Source organism: Stegastes partitus, unplaced genomic scaffold (genome assembly GCF_000690725.1).
Source record: "Stegastes partitus isolate 25-593 unplaced genomic scaffold, Stegastes_partitus-1.0.2 Scaffold1843, whole genome shotgun sequence".
Classification (NCBI taxonomy): Eukaryota; Metazoa; Chordata; class Actinopteri; family Pomacentridae; genus Stegastes; species Stegastes partitus.
In genome coordinates, this window is record NW_007579574.1 from 1 (window position 1) to 13357 (window position 13357).

At 38.6% G+C, this 13357-nt stretch overlaps 3 protein-coding genes across 4 annotated transcripts; all 3 read left to right on the plus strand.

Annotated features, from left to right (window-relative positions):
* Positions 1-514: 514 nt before the first annotated feature.
* On the plus strand, positions 515-6259 carry taf6 (TAF6 RNA polymerase II, TATA box binding protein (TBP)-associated factor). 2 transcript variants are annotated; one of them, XM_008302591.1, is made up of 16 exons: positions 515-525; positions 927-1018; positions 1869-2026; positions 2169-2255; positions 2396-2549; positions 2660-2716; positions 2810-2929; positions 3043-3164; positions 3389-3466; positions 3570-3671; positions 3767-3949; positions 4368-4442; positions 4525-4650; positions 4784-4957; positions 5200-5391; positions 5685-6259. In XM_008302591.1, the coding sequence occupies exons 3-16, from the start codon at positions 1871-1873 to the stop codon at positions 5973-5975; spliced, it is 1917 nt and encodes a 638-aa protein (XP_008300813.1). In that variant the 5' UTR covers positions 515-525; positions 927-1018; positions 1869-1870; the 3' UTR covers positions 5976-6259. The 2 variants fall into 2 exon arrangements, with proteins under 2 accessions (XP_008300813.1, XP_008300811.1); XM_008302589.1 differs by lacking the exon at positions 515-525 and having other exon boundaries at positions 823-1018.
* A 1293-nt stretch (positions 6260-7552) lies between these two features.
* Positions 7553-9966, plus strand: LOC103372848 (diamine acetyltransferase 2-like). The gene is made up of 6 exons (XM_008302593.1): positions 7553-7729; positions 7898-7949; positions 8930-9013; positions 9160-9261; positions 9425-9465; positions 9595-9966. The coding sequence occupies exons 1-6, from the start codon at positions 7667-7669 to the stop codon at positions 9772-9774; spliced, it is 522 nt and encodes a 173-aa protein (XP_008300815.1). The 5' UTR covers positions 7553-7666; the 3' UTR covers positions 9775-9966.
* Positions 9967-10581: 615 nt separating this feature from the next.
* On the plus strand, positions 10582-13201 carry LOC103372847 (diamine acetyltransferase 2-like). Its single transcript, XM_008302592.1, has 6 exons — positions 10582-10686; positions 10834-10885; positions 12414-12497; positions 12628-12729; positions 12817-12857; positions 12986-13201. The coding sequence occupies exons 1-6, from the start codon at positions 10624-10626 to the stop codon at positions 13175-13177; spliced, it is 534 nt and encodes a 177-aa protein (XP_008300814.1). The 5' UTR covers positions 10582-10623; the 3' UTR covers positions 13178-13201.
* Positions 13202-13357: the final 156 nt, after the last annotated feature.

Consider the following 13357-nt stretch of genomic DNA (forward strand, 5'->3'; position numbering starts at 1 on the left):
TGATGATGTGTTGTTGCAATAGCAATCCTGCCCAGTACGAGAGGATCAACAATAAAACATGTGAGCCTGTACAAGATGTGTAACGCCATTTACATGTTACCATGGAAACGATCTCTGGAAGAAGTGTCAATCAAAACGTCCCGCCCCACTTGTGCAAGTGCAATAAGCTAACAGCTAGCTGTCTGTCCCTCTGCTCTTATGACAACAAGTAAACGCCAGCTATTTGGAATACACACTGTCAACACTTTCTTCCACTAAAACACGTCAATAAGCAACCCAGCAGTCGCATTTGTCCTTCATGAGTTACGCTACAGGGTTTCACCGTGTGTCCCGGTCAGTCCCAGCTGACAGTCGCAGCCGCTGCTCACCTGAAAACTGGAGCTGCTGCCTTTTCACATTTCGCCGGTAAAACACACGACTCGTACACAATGACTGAAGAATTCCGAGCCGCGCACACAGTCCGGGATAAAAATCTATACATGACTGCTTTTGCTGTGTCCTTCCACGTTCCTTACGTTTGTGTTCGTTGCTGCAACATAAGGTCACCCCCTAAAACCAAGGAAAACATTAGTTCCGACCCGGGACAGGATTCTTGTGGAAACGGATGAACGGCGTTCTTCGCATTGAAACTGATTTATAGTTATTTTATAGTGTGAATTCTTTTTTTGAGTGTGTGTGACATTGCTTATTTTGCCAATGAAAACACATTTTCTTTGCTTACTTGCAATACGTAAATTTTTTTGAATTACTTCAACGGTTACTCATCTGTCATGTCCCTAATTGTACTCTCGCGATAGCACAACCGGAACGTGACTCAAAATGGCGATGGAACACAAGCGCTAATTCACGAGCGGAGGTCCCAGCTGCAGACCGTGAATTAGTTTGTTTTTTACGCCGAGAGATGGATTTTCACAGAGAAGAAACAGCTTTACGAAACCGCCATTGTTGTAAACATTGATTGTTTTTATTTGTATAAGTTCCTGCTTAAACTCAGAGAGGAGAGGGCAACTTCACACAGGTAAAAACGTCAACGGAAGCTAAGTTATTAGCATGCAAGCTAACATACATCAGATTTAGCGCAAGTTTAAGTTAATATTAAAGGCGTTTGCAGTCGCCAAGATAAGTAAAATTGACACAGATTTTTATTTTGCGATAAAGTCTTTGCGTTTGAATGAATACACTTTTAGTGTGACTTGTGTGTTGCATGTAGCTACTTGGTTGTCGTTCCGTTAAAGTGATTAACCCGCTCTCTGGAGCTCAGTGTGTTTGTTTACACACATGAAGTATTCAAATCTGTCAAAACTGCTAATGCATTGGTCTTTTTCCTTTAATGTTGCATTAATTTAAGACTTTGAATCAAAGTATATGTAATCTGGATTGTTGACATTGAAAGCATAGAAGACTTATTGCCATCATCTAGAAATTAATTTTACGTTTTGTCACGAACAGATGTAAATATCCCTGAACTCAATATTTAATTTGGGCATCGTTTAGAAAAGACTGCCTTCCGTCTGTGTAGATTAAACCACGTTAGCCTTGCAGATTTGGAAACATGGTCTTTGCAAAATTTCGCGCACTTCTGCAAAATGAGCGTAATGAGCTGTACTTTTAAACTTCTGCCATAAATGTAATTGCACCGTAATTACAAGCCCTAAAAACACAAGCAATGTTTTGAGGCGTGCAAAGCTTTGGCTTTGTTGTTACTTGTTGCATTTATGTTACCTTGTACGTGCATACACTGCAGAGTGTGTTAGAGAGATTTATCTGTCATAATGTTGTCAACACTGGGCTTCATAGTGGGAATATTGGGTTCTGCTGATGTGAGGTTGAGAGGTTGAATTTACAGACGTGTGTGCTTTGTTATGCAGCCATGGCGGAGGAACGTCGACAGAAGCAGTGTTCGGTCGTCTTGCCCACAGAGTCGATGAAGGCCATGGCAGAGTCTGTAGGAGTGGGGCAGTTACAGGAGGAAAGCTGCGTAGCCCTAAGTGAAGAAGTCAGCTACAGAATAAAAGAAATTGCACAGGTAAAGCATGGATGATTGAAGCAGATATGATATTATTTTGTTTGCATGACAGACAAAACAGTAATCGCTTTGAAACCATGTGCTTGAATGTTGTGTGGATTTATAAATAAATGCCTTTCTGTGTCTTTCCTTTTTTACATAGGATGCTCTGAAATTCATGCATCACGGGAAGAGACGTAAATTAACCACAAGTGACATAGATAATGCTCTTAAACTAAAAAATGTGGAGGTGAGTGAGAACTTGCAAATTTGAAATTAAAGAAGAATTGTATTTTTGGTTGCATAAAAGGTCTTTTGATGGATATAACTTGAGGAAAAACAGGAAGTGGATCTAAATTCTGTATTCTAAGTACATTCCTTTTGTTGCAGCCCCTGTATGGGTTCCAGTCGCAAGAGTTTATCCCTTTTCGCTTTGCAAGTGGCGGTGGAAGAGAGCTTCATTTCTACGAGGAAAAGGAAGTCGACCTCAGTGACATTATAAACACACCGCTCCCCAGAGTTCCACTAGATGTGTCACTCAAAGGTACCCAGAAAATTTGCATTGCATGGCATTATACTCCATTATATTGCATTGTCTTGTTTTGACTGCATGATTTGTAAGCTCATACACCGTGCTTGTTTTTTAATCCATAGCTCACTGGTTAAGTATTGAGGGGGTGCAGCCTTCTATTCCAGAAAATCCACCACCAGGTTCGTCTTGTTTAAACGTTCTTCTTTTAAAACACAAAACATGATGTATCTGGACGAAAAACTTAAATGTAAGGTATGTCTACTGCTTTTCAGCACCAAAAGAGCAACAAAAGGCTGAATCTACAGAACCCCTCAAAGTTGTCAAACCTGGTCAGGAGGAGGAAGGTACGATTCAAGGCAAGGGTCAAGGCGCAACAGCTCCTGATGGCAAAGGTCAGTATCTTGTGTTCTGTTTAACTTTTCTCTATTTTCTCCCCCTTCTTCCCTCCTTAATCATTAACAGTAATATTCGTCCCTCATGCTGTGTTTGTATCTGTCTTTTTCAGGAAAGGAGAAGGGCATGATAAGGTTGAAACCACGCAGCACTCACGAGCTGTCGGTGGAACAGCAGCTCTACTATAAGGAAATCACAGAAGCATGTGTTGGCTCGTGTGAAGCTAAGAGAGCTGTACGTCCTGCCTGTCTTTCTGTATATAGTGGTTTATTTTATACATGTTTAGTAATAACACAATTATAGACAGTTTTTTTTGTTTTTTTTTACAACAATTATAGTCGCTTTCCGACAATCTATAAAGAAGTCAGAAATAATAGTGCAAATATAAAATTGTTACTTTGATGGTATTTGTCATGTCATGTGACTTTTCACTAAATGTTTCCTTTTGTTTCATGCAGGAAGCCTTACAGAGTATTGCTACAGATCCTGGGCTGTATCAGATGCTTCCAAGATTCAGCACATTTATTTCTGAAGGAGTAAGAATGTTTCTTCTTTTCATGTTTAGAAGTGTTCATCACATCACATTAAATACCTACGCATCTCTCTGCTGAAAATACTGACTGTAACCTCTCCCTAAAGGTTCGCGTAAATGTGGTGCAAAACAACTTGGCTCTACTGATTTATCTAATGCGGATGGTCAAAGCTCTAATGGACAACCCCACGCTGTATCTAGAGAAATACGTAAGTGAAGAAAATGTTATAATGTTTTTAAAATATCTAAATTCAAGACAAAAATATAATATCGTGATATTGTTTTTTTGTGTCTGTATCTATAGCTACATGAGCTCATCCCAGCTGTGGTCACCTGTATCGTGAGTAAGCAGCTCTGTTTGCGACCTGATGTCGACAACCACTGGGCTCTACGAGACTTTGCTGCTCGCCTCATGGCCCAAAGCTGCAAAACCTTCAGTACTACAACCAACAACATCCAGTCCCGTATTACCAAGACTTTTACCAAGGTGGGCTTTTGTGTTGCATATTTTGTTGCTACAAATGTTAAGCTCTTGTTGTGATTGTTTAAAGCTTCGTAGATACCTTAGAGGTGTTGCCTTGCTTGCAGTCATCCAGCCCATTTATTCCTTATGTCTTGGAGTTTCCTAATATATTCTTCTGTTCTAAACAACTCTACATTTTCTAAAAACCTTTGTGAAAATGCAGGCATAACTCCAGCTAGTTAAATATCTCACCCTTGTTGTGCAACTGTGTCTTTGGATTTTTTTCAACAGTTAGTAAGTTTATTTTGTTAATAACCAATGTCCTTGGTTCCCAAAATGGTAAAACAAATAGTAGTGCATAGTTTATAGCACTTCTTTACTTTAACCATGACATCACTGTTTCAATGGCTTCCCATATTTAACCCGACTGATGTTTTTACAGAGTTGGTTGGATGACAAAACTCAGTGGACGACACGATACGGCTGCATCGCTGGACTTGCTGAACTGGGACCTGATGTGAGTTTAATGTTATTTTCTCCTTGTGTTTTCTTGCTCGTTATGTTCCATTCCACCGACCTTCTGCTTTCGTCCTCTGCAGGTGATTAAGACGTTGATCCTTCCTCGGCTTACTGTAGAGGGTGCTCGCATCAAAGCAGTGGTGGAAGGACCTGTGGTCTCCAATATTGATAAGATTGGTGCTGATCATGTCCAAAGCCTCTTACTAGTAAGAAATAACGTTTTTGAGCATCATTCATGTTAAGGTGGATACATTTGTGAACAAAAACTGTCAAATCAAGTCACAAAAGCAGTGTTACAGCTATAGTAAGGATTTTTGTTTTGGTTTTTTCTTTTTCAAGAAACATTGTGCCAGTGTCATTGCCAAGATACGACCTCAGCCTGACAACGTGGAGCAGTATCGGACAGACTACGGTTACCTCGGACCTATGCTTTGCTCTCATGTAATGAAAGCCAGGACTCAAGCAGCACTGCAAGCTCAGCAAGTCAACAGAACCACATTAACAATCACACAGGTACACTTTACACTTAATAAAAATCTGTTTTCTCTCAATGCAATGAATGTGAAAAGGCTGAAGGGCATTTTATACAATGTCAGAATAGTAAATAAAAATACCATAAAAAGCACATGTTCACATATATCCTGTCTTTTAGGCTGCACACCTGCAGTCCAGGGTTAATGTGAAACCGTGCTGAATAACGTGAAGGTAAACAAGCAAGCTGCTGTTTAATAATGAATGCTGACGCTTTCTTGCAGCCTCGTCCCACCGTTTCAGTCTCACAAAGTGGGTTAAGTGGGTCGGCGGGGCCGCGCACTCCCAGCATCATTAAGGTTCCAAGCTCCCTCGCACTGATGTCCCCGCGACCTGGAACCCCATCACAGCCGTCTCCCCCGGCAACCAAGTACATTGTTATGGCAACTAGTGCAGGAGCCGCCTCAACTCAGCAGGTACTTTAATCTTTTAATATGACATTCACCCAAGGTACCCTAAAATAAGCTTATGTTGATTAGGAGATATGATAAAAGTATCAAACCTTATGTCATATACTTAACCTTTTTATTGCTGTTTCGAAGCTGCCACAACAATGTATGCACAATCAGTGGTGACATTTTAAAAGTAATGTATCATAATGTGAAAACAAACAAAGCACAACAGCAGAAATCAAAATAACTGAATCCTCTTGTCTTTAAAAACCCACAACTCCTCAGAGTATGAATGTGTCTTTTTGTCTTGCCTTCAGGTAATCACTCTCAGCTCTTCCCAGTCAGCTTCACCAGTAACCAGCACTGTTCCCAGTGCGACTTCGACCTTGCAGCCCTTAGTAAAACTCGAGTCTGGCAGTGGCCCTGGACTGACGGCTTCACGACCTATGCAGAAGTACATTGTTGTATCTCTGCCCTCGTCTGCCTCTTCCTCTTTGGAGACTAAGAGCTCTGTGCTCCCCACCTCAATTTCCTCAACTCCACTAGACACGGGGATGAAGCTGGACCGGTCCGAGTCTCCTGGAGCGAGCACACAGTCGCCACACTGAGACTTGTATAGTTAGTGGAGATTTTTATCATGTTGGAGCAGCTGAACACACAAGCTGATTTGATTGGGCTTAAAGGGTAAACTATGAAGTGGGATGAAGGGGAATATCTGAACTCTTGACTGACGAAGAGAAAATGTGACCAGACAATGTAAATATGTTTATGCCCAATGAAAACCGATCAATCTGTGAGATCTTCAGTGTTTCAGCTTATATTCTAATTGGTTTCATGTTCTTTTTTTTTTTTTTTTTACCCTAAAATAAATCTGATTTTGTATGAAATGGTGGATCTGTGTTTTAGATCTCTGTTTTAATTTTACGAAAATGTGTTATGTTTAGTAAGAAAAGCTCTTGTTGTTTACAAAGAGTTGTTTAGACCAAATATCTGAATAGTCAGTGCAGTTCACATTGGTGTCTTTTGCTGTTCTTCAAATTGGCCATTTTCAGAATTCACTGCCAAATTTTTTTTTCAAGTCTATAGATTGGATTTGAATACTCTAAACTTGCATCAAAGTAGAGGAGAAGAACAATCAGAAGTAGCTTTGCTTTTTTGCAAGATGTGTGCTACGTTATTACTGTCCGAAAAGTGAGAGGTGTCATAACTTTTTATTCAAAAAAGGAATTAAGTAAATGTTTTGATTTCAAAATGTTTTGTAAAAGTTCTGTATCATCGGCACTTGAGTTGGAGAAACTTTCCCTTTTGAGCAGAAGAATCTCTCAAACTCTGGTCACGTGATTTTTCACATTTACAAATTCAGGAGAAATAATACTGACCAAATCATGTTTTTGAATGAAAGGGACTAAAGTCCACCTCCAGTCATTTCTTTACCCTCTAGAATTTAATCTCTGTGTGTTATTAGAATTTTTTTCACTGAAAATAATCCTTTCGTACTTTTTTAATGGTTTAAATGTAACTCTTCACTATTGCTTCTTTTTCATACAGCCAGTGGTACAAATCATGAAGATCCCCCTTTCTTTGCACCCCTTCGCCTCTTGCTGCAGCTAGAGCACACCAGCTCACCTTGCCCTGTTCTGTAGCATATGCAAACACCTTATAGGAATGTTTACAAAATTTAAAAAAAGAAAAAAAAAGTAGATTTTCACTGGAAAGGGTCTTTAAAGTATCAAAGGTAAAAATTTGCATTATGCAGAAAATAGAAAATGCTATTATTGAATATAACACTAATTGATAGATAAGCAGAATTGTAGGCTATTATCTGCTTTATATACTATAAACATATATCCTGTTTATACATTTTTTTGCATATTTAAATAGCTTAATACAAGTCAGTGTCTACCTAAGTGCAGTAAATTAGAGTAAATAAAAATTTCTATCTGTGCCACCTCTCAGTCAAGTGGGCAGAGTTCCAGTCGTAAAAAATGACCGTAACCACACGAAAATTACTCATCCTAGTTTGGGTTTTAATGCATTATTGTTCTAAATACAAAATATAATTTAAAAGAAAAAGAAAAAGAAAAAAAAAAACGTGACATATTTCTTTAAACTAGGAGTTTTTATTATTATTATTTTGTCAGTGTTTGATGTACGTCTTATTTTGAAAGCAGAGCCGCCACATGTGAAGCGCTTCCGGTGTGTTCAAAGTAGTGAGGTTTGCTTTCTTTGGACTCTAAAGAAAGTGTCGGCTCCGCTTGTGTCAAAGAAACACTGTTGGTTTTTTCCTTCTGCTGTAATCATGAATTTTAAGATACGAGCTGCCACAAGAGAAGACTGCAGAGACATCTCCAGGATGATCATGGTGAGTCGCTGCTAGCTCTGACTTCTGTCTGCAGGAGCTTCATAATGCTAATATCTGTTAGCTTCATGTCTGTACAGTTGTGATTTATTAGTTATAGTTTGGTGTGTTTGCCAAATTCATTTCTATATATGTGTACACATAACGATAAAAAAAAAATACGTTTTTCAGGAATTGGCGGTTTATGAAAAGATGCCAGACCAAGTGAAGATTTCTCATGAAGGTAATTTTACAACAAAATCTTGAATGAACTGAGTGACAAAGAAAGAAAAGATGCAGGATTGTTCCAACTGAAATGTTCTTATACAGTCACTTACAGAGATTCACTGAAATGTTGCTTTGTTTAAGCAGGAGGAGCACAGGTGTGTTTATGAACATGGCTCAGCTCCATTCAGTGTCCCTGTGGTGCTGCAGTGATCATAAAAGGCAGCCATTGATAATGAGTAGAAATGCACCTGTGCTCGTCCTGCTATGAAAAAATGTCTGCAAAGAAAAGGTCATAAATAACTTGGATTAAACAAATGACAATGCCTTAGTTCCATTAAGAGAGACAAATACACGGAACTATAGTGCAACCATGGCAGGTGATGCTGGCTTTGTAGCTACAGTCGTCCTCAAATGTATTCATACCCTCCCATTAAAGAAAAGGCAAAATTCACAACACAGACATTTTTGTTTGTCAAATGCAAAGAAATAACAACATTGCATAGATTTTTTTGTCACAAAAGGCAACACAAACTGTTTGTCTTTACTGTCTGCAGACTAATCCTGCAAAGTCACCCGTCAAAGGCTCAGTCTGAGCTGGGAAAACCCAGTATATGCCTAACGGTATGTGGAAAGTGTTCTGAGAGGTTAGACATTCGTGCATTATAACTAACCTGAGTAATTATAAATAGAGTGCAGTAATCGGTAACCGCAAATGAGGACACAGCCAACTCCATTAGTAGGAATGGAGATCAGTCCAGCATTGGTAAATTCTCAGGAAGTTATGACCAGATCCACTGGAGAAGTTTTACAGAAACATGGTTGTTTATGTGTTTATGGCCAATAGATCTCCCTGTTTGTTATCAGTTGGTGTGGAAGTCATGCTTGAGCATTAAGTGTCTGTTTCATACAAACTTGAGTGCTGATGAATGCTATTATTATGTCTAATGGGAAGATGAAATTAGTCTATTTGTGTAAATTATTCTTGTGATATTTCAGAACTGGAGCGTGACGGTTTCTGCCAGAATCCCTTCTTTGAATGCCTCGTGGCAGAAGTACCAGAGGAGCATAAATCTAAGGAAGGTAAACGATGGATCAAGACCTTTTGGATGCTTGACTTTGTTGCCAGTCAACCCTGATAGAAGTGTAGTGATTGTTTTGTGTGTCTTCCTGCTTGCGTCTTTGATTCGTTGTGTTTGTTTGTTTGTTTGTTTGTTTTGTCTCTTTAGGATTTACAGTTGTCGGATATGCACTTTACTTTTACACCTACAGCACATGGAAAGGCCCGACAGTGTATCTGGAGGACCTGTATGTGATGCCAGAATTCAGAGGTACAATATGCATCACAATGTTGGCAAGAAGACTGAAATAGAAATGCTGTATAAAGATGTTTTCATACTATGTCTGAAATACATGGTTTTTTTTTTCCTATATACTTATTTATCTTACTTCTCTAACAAAAGTCTCCATGTTTTTTAATGATTTTCTCGACAGGAAATGGCTTTGGCAAAGGTTTACTGAGCAAAGTTGCTGAGGTAAGACTGTCTTTGTTCACTACTGAGTCCTCATTATCTATGAATAATAGAAAATTGGCTTGAGAGAAAGACATATTTTTTAAATTTAATTGCAACATGATCAAGCCCAGGACTGTTTTGATTGCTCAGGTGGCGAAGAAGAAGCAGTGTGTGCGGCTGCAGCTGTCTGTGCTGAACTGGAATACTCCTTCTCGAGACTTCTACGCTGCTAAAGGAGCTCAGGACCTCACTGTCACTGAAGGCTGGCACTTCATACGCTTTGATGGACAAAACCTGGACAATTTAGCAAACGAGGCTCCGAAAAATTAAAAAGTTGCCACAAAAAAGTGCACTGTATCCTGCTGTGGAAAACGTTTACCTTCATAAGGTTGTTATCCACTTTGTCTCTCCCCTGGATTTGCAAATTTAAAGCTAATCACATTTACAGGCACCTATGTGTGATGTAAAATTGTTTTTATAATGATTGTGTTTATAAAAAGAAACTTTTGATTTACTTTTAAATTATCTGTGGCCTTTCTTCATTTTGCAAACATGGCTGCTTTGGTTTTAAAATGTTACGTAAAAGTTCAATATCATCAGAATAATCCATTAGAGCTCAGGAAAACTTTCCCTTTAGAGCAAAAGAATCTGAAAACAGTCTTCTAGCATCAAACTGAGGTCACACATCATTCTTCATTTCATGACAAATCCAAGAGAAACAATACTGACCAAACTGAGTGAAAAAGTCCTTCTGCAGTCACTGAATTAACCACTAATTCAATTAAGGTTTTAACAAAGGTCAGTAAATTAGTGTAAAAACATACTTCATTTCTATCTGTGCCACCTCCCAGTCAAGTAGTTCCAGTAGTGAAACCAAACTTCTTTAAAGTCAAAATTAAATTCTTAAGTAAACTCTGACACTCACAAATGCTATTTAACACACCCTCTGTAACCACGCCGAAATGAAGTTGTTTCTATTTATCCTAGTAGGGTTTTTATGCAACAATAGTCTAAATACAAAGTGAAAGTCAAATTAGAAATTATCATTATGTACTCAGGCTCTAATAAATGTTCGTCTTATTTTGAAAGCCGAGTCACTGTTGAAGCGCTTCCGGTTTGTTTAAAGTAGTGAGTAAACAAACACAAGAGTTTGTTGTGTTTGTTCCTTCTGCTGTAATCATGAATTTCACGATACGAGCTGCCACAAGAGAAGACTGCAGAGACATCTCCAGGATGATAATGGTGAGACGCTGCTAATAATGCTAATATCTGTTAGCTTCATGTCTGTACACTTCTGATTTATTAGTACAGTCCCTTTGGTTTGTTTGTCAAATTCATTTCTATATATGTGTACACACATAACTTTAAAAAAATATATATGCTTTTCAGGAATTGGCGGTTTATGTAAAAAGGCCAGACCAAGTGAAGATTTCTCATGAAGGTAATTTTACAATAAACTCTTGAATTAACTGAGATGAAAGATGCAGGATTGTTCCACCTGAAATGTCATCATACAGGCCTCTAGAGAGTGAATTTTTAAAGGAGATCTCACAGTCACTCTGATGTGTACGAACAGGAAAGGTACATGTGTATTTATTAACATGAACATGGCTCCATTCCGTGTCCCTGTCGGGCTGCAGTGATAAACAACAACAGACAGTCATTAATAATGTGACACACTCAGGCTGTATGTAAAGAAATGCTCATGCATGTGTAAATGTCTGCTGGGAAAAGGGTGTGAAGAGAGTGCACGGAAACCATTAAGTTTCAATATCAGAATCGTTTTATTGTCATTATGCATAAGCTTCCAGACACATAAGCAAATGCAGTTGGAAGTCTCAGCTTCTAGCAAAAAGAATAAAAAATGGCACAAATAGACTTCGAAGATATAAACACAAATAAGAAAATATAAAATATATAAACATAAACGCTGGAAACATTCTTTAAAAATATGTATATATGTTGAAAACTGTAGTAGTGTTACATATTTAAGTATTGTGTGACTGAAAAGTTGGTTTAAAACTGTTCTCTGAAAGGCAGAATATGATTTTTTTTTTTTTTATAGGATAATAATTGTTTAGTTGTCACGTGTTGAGTTCAACAATTTAGTGACACAGCGCCCCAGTGAAAACAACAGTTGGTGCCTCATGTCATAATCATGTCTTAAAGGTCAACAGATGTCTTTCTTCTTCTTCTTTTTTTTGTTTTTTTCCAGTGCCGATACCAATTATTATTAATCAAGAAGACCAATAAGAAATATGAAATACAAATATACATTTTCAATAAAAATCAAATTCTATAATATACACAAATACTAAACAAATACCAACACAAAACATAGATGAATTGCAGTACTTTAGTATTATTAGTATTAGTATTAGTATTAGTATTAAGGTATTACACAAAGTTTTTACGTTCATCCTTTAGTACTGATAGACGTTTATTGGTGAGGTAAAACCAATCAGATGCTGTGACGGTGATCGAGACCCCAGAGCGGTGACTACTTAACAGCTAGTGGCACTGACTTGATGCCTGTCCCTTGAATTGTTAATATCCACCAGCTTGTTCACATTGTGAGCACAAGCAGGACTCGATAGACATTTCTGCTGAGTGAAGATGATACGAGTCAACACAGTGGCAGTATAATATGCCATCAGGTCAGCAATGCACCACTGAGAGTGAATGAGAGATGAAGACTGCAAGTTGATGCAGGTTTGAAACACTCAGGATGCATATTTTCAAGTTAATAACTGAGTAGGGATCGTACCTGCAGATATATTTGTAAATCTTTAAATTTCCGCATCAGAAGTACATGAAGGCGAAGTGATCAGCTGCTACATTATGATTCCTTTACATCTTAATGCTTGCCCTAATGGATTATATCATAGAAACGTTGCAGTTTTAGGGGGTATTTCTAATGAAAAGATGAAATTAGTCTATTTGTGTAAATTATTCTTGTGATATTTCAGAACTGGAGCGTGATGGTTTCTGCCAGAATCCCTTCTTTGAATGCCTCGTAGCAGAAGTACCAGAGGAGCATAAATCTGAGGAAGGTAAATGATGCATCAACACTTTATTGATTGTTGTCTTCGTTGCAAGTCAACCCTGATAAAATTGTAGTCATTTGCTTTGTGTGTTTCCCTGCTTGCCTCAGTGATTGCCTTTTTTTTTTTGTCTCTTTAGGATTTACGGTTGTCGGATACGCACTTTACTTTTACACCTACAGTACATGGAAGGGCCCCACAGTGTATCTGGAGGACCTGTATGTGATGCCAGAATTCAGAGGTACAATATGTGTCACCATGTTAACAAGAAGGCTGAAACAGAAATGCTGTATAAAAAAAATGTTTTCATATTATTTCTAAATTACAGGAAATGGCATTGGCTCCAGTTTGCTCAGCAAAGTTGCTGAGGTAAGACTGTCTTTGTTCACAACTGAGACCTCATCATCTATTTATAATAGGAAACTGGCTTGAGGGAAATACATACTTTTAAATTTAATTGCAACATGATCAAGCCCAGGACTGTTTTGATTGCTCAGGTGGCGAAGAAGAAGCAGTGTGTGCGGCTGCAGCTGTCTCTGTTTGATTGGAATACTCCTGCCCGAGACTTCTACGCTGCTAAAGGAGCTCAGGACCTCACTGTCACTGAAGGCTGGCACTTCATACGCTTTGATGGACAAAGCCTGGACAATTTAGCAAACGAGGCTCACTCAAGCTCTGCAGAAGCCTGATAACGATCCTGATCATTTGAATCAGGTGTGTTGGAAGAAGGAAACATGCAGAATTGTGGCCCTCGAGGACCGGAGTTCGACACCCCTGTTCTAAATTGTCTGTAGGTGTGAATGTGAGTGTCCTTGGTTGTCTGTCTCTAAGTGTAGCCCTGTGATAGACTGGTGACCTGTCCAGGGTGT

What these genes read in the sequence shown, in the direction of transcription:
- taf6 (XM_008302591.1), top strand. Translation starts at nt 1,871, where the DNA reads ATGGCGGAGGAACGTCGACAGAAGCAGTGTTCGGTCGTCTTGCCCACA. An exon ending in GAATAAAAGAAATTGCACAG is followed by an intron (nt 2,027 to 2,168) that starts GTAAAGCATGGA and finishes TTTTTTACATAG; the next exon opens with GATGCTCTGAAATTCATGCA. An exon ending in GCACATTTATTTCTGAAGGA is followed by an intron (nt 3,467 to 3,569) that starts GTAAGAATGTTT and finishes CTCTCCCTAAAG; the next exon opens with GTTCGCGTAAATGTGGTGCA.
- LOC103372847 (XM_008302592.1), top strand. Translation starts at nt 10,624, where the DNA reads ATGAATTTCACGATACGAGCTGCCACAAGAGAAGACTGCAGAGACATC. An exon ending in AGTGAAGATTTCTCATGAAG is followed by an intron (nt 10,886 to 12,413) that starts GTAATTTTACAA and finishes GTGATATTTCAG; the next exon opens with AACTGGAGCGTGATGGTTTC. An exon ending in TGTGATGCCAGAATTCAGAG is followed by an intron (nt 12,730 to 12,816) that starts GTACAATATGTG and finishes TCTAAATTACAG; the next exon opens with GAAATGGCATTGGCTCCAGT.
- LOC103372848 (XM_008302593.1), top strand. Translation starts at nt 7,667, where the DNA reads ATGAATTTTAAGATACGAGCTGCCACAAGAGAAGACTGCAGAGACATC. An exon ending in AGTGAAGATTTCTCATGAAG is followed by an intron (nt 7,950 to 8,929) that starts GTAATTTTACAA and finishes GTGATATTTCAG; the next exon opens with AACTGGAGCGTGACGGTTTC. An exon ending in TACTGAGCAAAGTTGCTGAG is followed by an intron (nt 9,466 to 9,594) that starts GTAAGACTGTCT and finishes TTGATTGCTCAG; the next exon opens with GTGGCGAAGAAGAAGCAGTG.